Here is a 10,061-nt window from a genome sequence, read left to right on the forward strand (position 1 = left end):
GTTGGGGGTGATCCCTGTTGCTGTTGGATATTCATATATATATATATATATATATATATATATATATATATATATATATATATATATATATATATATATATATTTTGGTCTTCCTGTTTCCTTCGTCGCTCCTTACTGCGTCATATTGCTGTAGATCGTGATGGCTGATTTCTGGAGGTTCGTGGGCTAGCATATTTTCCTGCTCTAAGTCTTGGTGGTTACTCATAATCCGGCTGCTTCTTCTGCATCCTTGGTGCCGAAGCTAGAATCTGCACGACCAGTGACCAGTAGTGCTTTGGTGATGAAAGGAGTTTAATACGTGATGCTGGTCGCCAAAGGATTCGTGGAGGTCTTTTAGGTAGCTGCAGGTGTCTTCAAGGTGGTCAGAAGTCCGCAGTTCAAGCGATTATGTGGTCTTGGGAGCTGCAGCCCATCTTTGTGTGTCCTGGACTTATTATGGGTGTTCGTGTCTTTCTTGACCGTCTCCCTCTTCTTCTTAGACTTCTCCTCCTCCTTTTCGTTCGTTTGCTTTCTTGGCTAAGTAAAGTCTTTGGTATTGTGATGGGCAGGATGTCATTAGTCTAAAGATTTCTGACAGCTTGGTGGCCACGGTTGTTTTGCTATCCCCGAATAAGAACCATGCGATCTGACCGCACAAAGCGATAATCGTTTATTTGTCCTTCTGTCTTGCAAGGTGGTGTTCTTGATGTTCTTCTTTGGGGCGTGTCTGTCTCAGGCGCCGAGCTAGGGCGTATGAGGGCCTCTGCACTGCTCTGCCGTATAATCTTGTCATGTTGATGGCCTCGAGTCTTAGTATGAAGAACACCTCGTTAGACTGAATGACTTTTCCCCATTACCAGGAGATCTCCTTTTCTTTGCAAGATTCGGCTCTGTGATGGGTACGACAAAACTGCAGATAAAAACATAATGTTCCTTGTCGTCTTTGATTTTGAAACAGTATCCAGCTTTGTGGTTGAACCACATCATGACCCCTCTTCTCTCCGATACTTAAGTCAGCACGGGTCATGGTGGTCAGCAGCAGGCGTGGAGACTGCAATCAACCCTGCATTCAACGGTTCGGACGCTAAAGAGCAGTGGAACAGATGTGCGCGACTATGATAGGAGGAGAGCATGAGGGTGGTCAGGGGGTCGGGTACGGAACACCAGAGAAGCTCACTCCAGTTTTTCATTCAAACCAGTGCCGTATCCAGGAATCAGATATGAAGAGGAACTATTGTCCAGCAGTTATCTATACAGTTCGATCATCAGTGCTTTGTGTCGAGAAGTAGGTAGGACCCAACACTAAATTAACCCACTGTATTTTTCGCCCATTGTGTCATCTATATTTTCTTATCAATTCTCGAGTGATACTTGTGATAGCAGCTAGGGCTAACAGTGTAGTTTATGTGCATTCTTCTGTTGAGGAGGATATGTACGAAAACTTATGGATTTACTGCTGAATGGACATTTCCCAGATATTTTGGGAGGGTAGCGGTTCATTTTCGTGGCTCTCCTTAAACCCTTTGTCGCTCTTGCTGCATTTCAGTAGTATTGTATGTTCAAGCTAACATCAAACGAGCTTGTACGAATCAGAGACTTCCTGACAGTTAAAGGCTCAGAAAATTATCTTCAGCAAAAATCTGCTGCTGGTGCAGTACATCCAGGAATTATATTATTTTAAGGCAACAACAGACAGTTTGGTTTGGTCGAGGGAAATCTTATAGCAGTCAGAGGGTTAAATACGCATCTGCTATACATTATAAATACTGTAATACGCATTTCCTTTGCAGCTGTCGACGATGGCAAATATGAAGAAGTACGCGAAGTGGGCGGGTCTGTTCCTGCTGTGGTGGGTGCTCCTTCCACTCATCGTCTCGGTCCTGCAGCTCCTTATCTCTTTCAAAGGCCTCCTTGGTCCTCTGTCTTCCCTTCTAATACGCAGAAAGAAACCTCTAGTGGTCAGGACTCCAGAAGAGCGATTCAAGGGACTGGAGAAGCTTGGTTACACTTTCAAGCCAAACTACGTGGATTTGAAGATAGGTGGGGAGAAAACTTTGCCACGAGTGCACTATGTGGATGAAGGTGAGTAGTACAATGGGTGAATATTGCTGGGGGGATGACTCGTTTAATTTGTACATAAACCTGTTTAGTATATTGAGTGATATGTGGTACTAACGCAATAATGAAAGGAGACTCCTGTGTACAACGCATCACTGTACAGCACAAGCTGATGTAGAACACAGTATTTCCACTGACAGTAACACGAGTCTCTTTCGGGATTTTGCATGAATGGTATCACAACAAAGTTGTGTATCATTGTAATCTTTCTTTCCTTGCCAGGGCCGCGTGATGCAGCAGAGACCATCCTGTGCCTGCACGGTGAGCCAAGCTGGTCATTTCTGTACCGGTCAATGGTACCGGGGCTGGTCAAGGCTGGATACCGGGTTGTGGTCCCAGATTTTATTGGATTTGGAAAATCTGATAAGTATACAGACATGGAGATGTACAGCCACGAGTTACACACCATGACACTACGGCTGCTGCTGGACCACCTGGGCATCACCAACGTCACGTTGGTCTGTCAGGACTGGGGTGGGCTCACAGGACTCTCTGTTGTTAAAGACATGCCAAAGGTCTTCTCGCGCCTCGTCATAATGAACACTGGCCTGCCCTGTGGAAATGATGTCTCCCTCAGAAATTTTGCAAGAATCATTCCTTTTCTTCTGTGGCGTAACTTTGCCAGCCTTTGTGGGACCATGATGCCCATCTATTACATCTTTAAATTTGCACTTAAGAACGCAAGTAATGACGTCCTGAAGGCGTATGCTGCTCCCTTTCCTTCGAAAACATACAAGAGTGGCGGAGCAATGTGGCCTTTACTGGTGCCCCTGACTTCTCACACTCCAGTTGCTGTTGATATGAAGGCTACACGTGACTTTTTGGAGGCCAAATGGAAAGGTCCAGCTCTGGTGATGTTCTCTGACCGGGACCCCATCACTAGAGGCCAGGACCGAAGCTTCTGCCGTCTCCTCCCATATGCCACAACCAAGACTGTGGTCGGTGCCGGACACTTCCTACAGGAGGACAAGGGACCAGAGCTGACTACCCACATAATCAGCTTTATTGAAGGCAAACTGTAGTGCCTCACAGTCTTATACTTACCCCCTGTTCATTAACTTGTAATAAACAAGAACAGATGATTATGTCAGCCACTTTGCTTTTCTTGCTGCATTTTGTATATGGTAATAAAACTACCACTGTACTGTACAGCAGCTCCATAATGTGGTGCAAGTCTGCTGATATTCTCTACATTTTGCAGAGCCTGAAAATATACATTGTTCAGTCTTACTGTGAAACTAGGTAGTTTTGGTTCTCACGCAGTGCCCCAGTATTGTACGCTAAGGTAATAATTGGCTCGGTTTGCTTGTGAATCTGTCTGTCTTGCGACATTCCCTAGCTAGAATTTCCACTGCTGTTTTCTCCAGCTCTCCCGAATTTAGGCACGATTTTCCTCAAACCTCTATATAACATATTACCAACATATTAATGTCTCTGACTGTTATGTAGTATGTTATGATATTTTACCGCCTCTACACAGAGACATCCAAAATATCCAGTTCTCAAACACTGCATAACACTCTAAATTATTTAGCATACAAACTGAGACAAAATTACATAATTAAGAAACAATGATATAAATGAAACATTATAGAGAAAAAAGAGCACCAAAATTAATGTACAACTTACACAATGCCTCTGCTTACAGATAGCAGGCTAACTGGTAACTCAGACTCGTAACCGAACTGCGAGAATTCCTGAGAACCTTCCAGTACTACCTAACTAGCAAAGCCAGCTTCTCAACAAAACACCATTTATCACACTTCACTCACTTTGTTGAAAATTTTGGATGCACAGTACATTATCTCACGGAGTCTTTATTTAATGAAGAAAGATCAGTATTACATGTATTTTTTTTTTCTTTCAGTTCCCGATCACATCATTTACTCCAAGCAATTCTTTGATCACAGAAGCTTGCACTCGATAGGGTATGTCAGGACAGACAGTTTCTCATGATGGGCTTTTTCGATAATTCAATTTTAGCTTTATATAATCATCATCATTATCCAAACAGGGGTACAAGGGATCCAGAAATAGAAGAGAGAGAGAGAGAGAGAGAGAGAGAGAGAGAGAGAGAGAGAGAGAGAGAGAGAGAGAGAGAGAGAGAGAGACTATTAACATAATTCCCGATAACATGGTTCATTCATCCACTCGCTTTTCTTCAAGCATTCCGTATTCTCGGCTCCACATGACAGCACAGATGATCCACACAACAATGCCTCGTAATGTCAGGTTATAAAAGAAGAATGAAGACCCTTGTCAAATACATCTCTATATTATACATACTTTGACTTCAGCCATACGTATTTATCTCTCGCCGATATATGCTTCCTCACCCTCCATACCTTGACTATAAACACATTCACTTGTCAAATGCATTTCACCCTATTGGCTTCTACTCCTATTTGTATCCTCGTTCTCACTTATGTACACATTTTTCGTCACCTTATTCACACCTTATTCGTATCCCGACCACCTCATTTTTACCTTTTTCATCACCCTGTTCATATCCATTTTATGTGATCATACCATCTCGGCAAATTTCTCTCTACCCTTGCGTAAACATACATCCTTACTCCATCCATATCTCTCAAGAATCTTTCAATCTCTTATCCAACCTACGCAGCTCATACATTCAGTAACTGTCCATCTCTTCTGCTCTCAATCTTGACGTATTTATGTCCATGATACTCCAATCACAGTCATAAGTTCATGCGAGCACAAACACCCCGTCATGCAGGTCTCCTGCAGCCTCTGTATACACAGGCCTCTGTTCCGTATCAAGGCCCACACAGTGCATCATGACGTCATGGAAAAGTCACACAACACACCAGATGGAAATCACCACCGACTCATATACGTGCCCACACACGTGACCCAACCAGTCATATGTGAGGGAAATTGGAGAGACTGGTCAGAAGGGGTTGGGACGCGATAGGAGAGAGAAGAGGCACGGTGGAAAAGGCTGGAGTAGAGGGCACGGCGTTAGCTAGCATAAACCTCCCTCACCTTAATGTAGTACTGCTCTTGTCAAGATAACTCCTCTTGAGAATAAACCCTTAATGAAACCTCAGATTCATCTTTATCTTTCTCCTGCCATCCACGACAAGACCAACTTGAAAATTCTCTCCTCTTACAACTCTATAATCTAACATTTTTGGAAACGCCTCGGCTACAGCTGCGAGATATGAGTTGGTAACTGTTCCTTCTCTAAGAATGTAGTAGTAGTAGTAGTAGTTGTTCCGTAGGCAGTCTGGCCGAACAGCCCCGAGTCCCTTAGGAAGGCCATGGCCGAGACCGGGCATTCCCACAGAGCTCTCAAAGAGTGTATGTTGTGTTGTTGGGGTAGGTGATTGTGTTCAATGCAGTCTTCCATAATGTGCTTAATAGTATGGGGTGCTGTGTTGCATCCTGGACAGGCATCAGCGACGGAGTCATCCAGCCTCTTCTGGTAGCTTAAGAGGGCTGAATGGTGCCCACATCTCAGCCTGGCCAGGTGGACCCTGTCCTCACGAGGAAGATAGGATTCAGAAGGGTGGATGTCAGGATCCGTGCATGCAGCTGTGTGTTGTCTTTAAGTGACTGAATGGAGCGGCGAGTGATCTGAGTGTGGATATGCTTCTGGAAGCTGGTCTGAGGTGGGCGAGGGGGGAGAGATGACAGTATTTGTGTATGGTATCGTGTGCTGGGTGTTGTTTTCATGTTCCTTGGTGTGGGTGGATGTGCTGCCATATACTGTAGTGGATGTTGTGGGTTTGTGGAGGCCGCAGCAAGAAACTGGGTGCCTCTCATGTCAAGGTGTTCCTTGACTTTGAGGACTTTGGTTTCTTGATGTAGGTGGTCTGTGGGTGTAGTAGCTGTGCAGCCTGTGATTATTTTTAGGGCCTTGTTCTGTATGGTCTGTAGAGTGTTGTAGTGTGTTTTGGTGAGGTTAGAAGCCCAAGCAGGGCTTGCATAATTCATCACTGAACGTATGTATTGTTTGTATACTGTGGTGGTGGTTTCTTTGTTGTGTCCGAATGTTGTATGGGCAAGTGACCTCAAAGCATTAAGTCTTGGTGTTATTTTATTTTTAATGTTTGTGATGTGTTGTTTAAAATGACATTGGTGTATTGTATGTTACACCAAGGATTTTGTGTGTGTGTGTGTGTGTGTGGTAGGGGAGTGTTGTTTATGGTGAGGTGTGGAATGTGACTGTGTTCTGCTGTCCAGTTTGTGAGAAGGGTCACTGTAGACTTGGCTGGGGCTATTTGTAGTAGATCATTCTAGTGTATAGGAAGCTTATATAAGGATGGGAAAGGGATTAGAGGAGTTTTCAGTTCAGTCTGAGTTTGGTTCAGTGTCAGTGCAGTTAGTGAAGATTGTTTAGCTCCGGTACTGGTGAAGACGATGAAGTGTAGTTGGCAAGCATTAAGTGTAATTGCCTGGTAAGTAAAGACAGCGAACTTGAGAAGCCAGTGTTTGTTTACAACGCCTGAGCTGGTCTTGTTGCACACCGGATGGCTGACCACAGGAAGAACAACTCACTGGGCAACGTCCTTCCTATACTGAACTGCTACTGTTGGAGCCTGTGGCAGTGTGGGGTGTGGACGTAACAGTAAATCAGAATACATATTAGTCATTAGTCATATAAAGTCGCCCGAGCTCTATTCTCCTTGCAATTGTCTTTAGGCTACGTCAGCCTGCATACAAGTATCCATATTATAACAAGTTATTGTAACAATATCACAAATATTTTTATAATGTCAAGAAGAGAGCACATGCAGCCTCCATCATTCATTCACATTCTCAAACAGATATAGTTATTATGATATTATTGTAGTCTTTTCGACTGTTTCGTTTCGCTTCATATATAAAAGGTCCAATGCTTGCATGCGTCGACCTTGGTCACCTAATGGCGAATTTCCACGCTGCTCAATCTCTAGCAGCCTCTCTTGTTCAGTACCTTATCCCTGAGGCCGCACTGTATGGTCTCGTTCCTGGTCCATTTCAATAGGGTTAAAATGAAAATACTGAAAGCTATTGGAGAAGATAAAGGTGAATAGACGAAGGGAACATTTTAATGAGTTGTTGAGTGTACAGAACTGTAGAGAAAGAAAATAGTGCTAAAAATATTGAATGGGGAATAGCTGAAAGAACACAAGAGACAAGGAGAGAAGATGGAACAGAAGTGTGTGAAGCACTGAAAGAATGAACACGAAAAAAATTACCAGGGAGTGATGGAATGTGTTGCAAAATGCTGAAATATGAGCTTCTTATTTCAGGACATCTCTTCATAGCTGCCAACTTTCACCTCTGTCTTGCTTGGTTCACAAAGCTGATGATATGAGTAGGCGGTTTCTTTTTCTAAAGCAAGGACAAAGAAACCAAAAGCCAGACGCCCGCAAAATCGTTCCTTCTGAAAAAAAGAAGTCAAATTCAAGATCCGTTCATTTCAAGATGCCTGGACACACTACATTTAAATGACTGGAGATCATAGGTAGTAGGAAATACAGACAGAGGAAAACAATTCCATAATCGACCTGTTGCATATATGAAGGACTGGGATTAACGGTAAACTCTTGCATTAGAGAGCTGGACAGAAAAGGGATAAGTTTTCTTCCAGACGGGTGCTATGCGCCTGCCGTAGTGGTGGAGGGATGTAAGCAGACAATTCAGGGGAGCAATGACCATTAAAGTAGCGACAGAAAAGAGATAAAGATGCAACAGTGCGGCATAGAGACAGGTTGCAGGAAGCCTGTAAGAAGAGGAAAGTTACTGAGAGGAAAAGCCTTTGACAGTACCTCGATGAGAAGAGCTGCATGTGGGGAGCCTCCCCACACATAAGAGTTATACTATACACAGGGGCGAATAAAACTCCTGTATAAAATCAACAACTTTGCAGGGGACGGAGTCGGCTCATCACACCTAATCTCTTGGAAGCAGATTTTACAAGAGGTAATATAATCTTTCCAAGATAAATCCCAAGAGAATGAAACCCCAAGTATGTTCAAAGATGATACAGTAGGATATTGTTAAAAAGTAAAGGGTACTCCTTTGGAAAATTTTGATGGGTCGAAAGATGTAAGAACTAAGTTTTTGATGCATTAAAAATAACAAGATTATTTTTACCCCAATCAGAGATATGAGCCAAGTCAGACATTAGGTGTACCATAGCCTCATCCCTTGGTTGTTGAAATAACTGCTGAGATGGACGCTGTACGAAGCGAATTAAAAGATGATGGGTGGAGGCATCAGCGTACGAGTGGATAAGGTTAGATGTACACCCTTCCAAAAAGGTATCGGCCCTCTTGCGGCACGTATCATTCTGAAACATGGACGAAGCATTGTGATATGTGAGGCATCCTGTGATTTTAAGTGAAAATATTATCTTTTGCAATTATTAAAACTCGAAATCGAAAAAAAAAAAGCACGTGCTGGGTGGTGGTACGTTTTGAAGTACCAGATTTGTAGATTTTTGTGTGTCTGCAGAACCCGCTCATTTTCACAGTCATCGTACTCCGAGGGGTCGATGTTCTTTTGGGAGGGTGTACAGCTCAGAAGGGCACTGATGAATAGAAAGGAGAGAGTTGGTGATAGGACAGAACCCTGAGGAACACCACTATTGATAGCTGTAGAAAAGAACAGTGGCCGTCTACGATAGCAGCTTTAGAACGACCAGAAAGGAAGCAAACACAGATAGAAGGATAGAAACCGTAAGAGGGCAGTTTGGACACTAAAGATTTATGCCAGACTCGATCGAAAATCTTTGCGATGTCAAGTGCAATGGCAAAGCTCTCGCCAAAGTCCCAAAAGGAAGATGACCAGGAGTCTGAAAGGAAGGTGAGAAGATTGCCAGTAGAGCGCCATGGCGAAACCTATGTTGGCAATCAGTAAGTTTATGATAGGAAAGGTGATTTGTTTACTCCATTCTGAATACTGATTTGTACAGTAGATCAGCATTAAAGTATGATCCTAGTTACGAAAAAGTGCTATGGAATGGTTGTAGTACTGTGGTATTCTCATTCTCTTCCACTGACCACTGTAAAAAAAGATGAAAATCTGGGCCAAGATAGAATGTATATATATATATATATATATATATATATATATATATATATATATATATATATATATATATATATATATATATATATATATATATATATTAATTCAAGGAAAAATAACCACAGACCAGCAGCCCGCACGCTGTTCCTTCCAAGAAAAAACACAAACAATAAAACAAAGGACCAAATTCATGATCCGTTCATTTCGAGATGACTTGACAAACTGCGTTTGAAAGACTGAGATCACAGGAAGCAGGAAATACAGACAGAGGGAGACAGTTCCAGAGTTGACCTGAGGCATAAATGAAGGACTGAGGAAGTGCTACAGAAAGAATGTAGAGCCATAGGAATGCCTTCTTCTCCGCCAGTCCGCGAAATAAGCTGCACAACGAGGAAACTCTGGACCAAGTTAACATGAAAGCACTGTACCCAGCACCGGTCTACGCTGTAGTAGAGGGTTGGCCCATAATAACACTCTCTTCCACTCCGTCGGGGTTATGTCTCTTGTATTGCAGAGACTGCTGGTCAATGTTATCAAAATCTACCCTGCATCACTTATTCATTTCCTACTCCCACTGCCACACCCACGCCCGCACAGGCAGCGCGAGCCGTCCCCGCGACACAAAAGATAGCGCCATGGGAGCATCTATTTGGATCTCTGTATAAGGACTATCCCTGTTCTTTCTCTCAGTCAGGGGTAGGGGTACATCATGATCGTAATTTTCACTTAAAAGTAAAAAAAACATAATTATTTCGATATATCTGTACCACGTTTCTGTTGAGATAAATTAGTAACTGCGATAAACATAATTCATATTCAGTGTGATATCAGATGAAGTGAAAAGTTTTTATATTTTCTACGCAATATTTGTTAAACCATAGTTGAGTGTATCTATC

The 10,061-nt window shown here is 42.9% G+C and overlaps 1 protein-coding gene across 1 annotated transcript; it reads left to right on the forward strand.

Annotated features, from left to right (window-relative positions):
• The first annotated feature begins 1,115 nt into the window (after window positions 1–1,115).
• On the forward strand, window positions 1,116–3,140 carry LOC145392064 (haloalkane dehalogenase-like). The gene is made up of 3 exons (XM_080266519.1): window positions 1,116–1,256; window positions 1,791–2,082; window positions 2,341–3,140. Exons 1-3 carry the CDS (start codon window positions 1,116–1,118, stop codon window positions 3,138–3,140), a joined length of 1,233 nt encoding a protein of 410 aa, XP_080122645.1.
• Window positions 3,141–10,061: the final 6,921 nt, after the last annotated feature.

Source organism: Coenobita brevimanus, chromosome 21, assembly GCF_032717465.1.
Source record: "Coenobita brevimanus isolate Jiangsu-jjx chromosome 21, ASM3271746v2, whole genome shotgun sequence".
NCBI classification, from domain to species: Eukaryota; Metazoa; Arthropoda; class Malacostraca; order Decapoda; family Coenobitidae; genus Coenobita; species Coenobita brevimanus.

Bases quoted from the DNA above. Each gene is read 5' to 3' on its own strand.
- LOC145392064 (XM_080266519.1), top strand. From the start codon at position 1,116: ATGATAGGAGGAGAGCATGAGGGTGGTCAGGGGGTCGGGTACGGAACA. The intron at 1,257-1,790 runs GTTCGATCATCA...TTTCCTTTGCAG, and splicing joins GTCCAGCAGTTATCTATACA to CTGTCGACGATGGCAAATAT. The intron at 2,083-2,340 runs GTGAGTAGTACA...TTTCCTTGCCAG, and splicing joins AGTGCACTATGTGGATGAAG to GGCCGCGTGATGCAGCAGAG.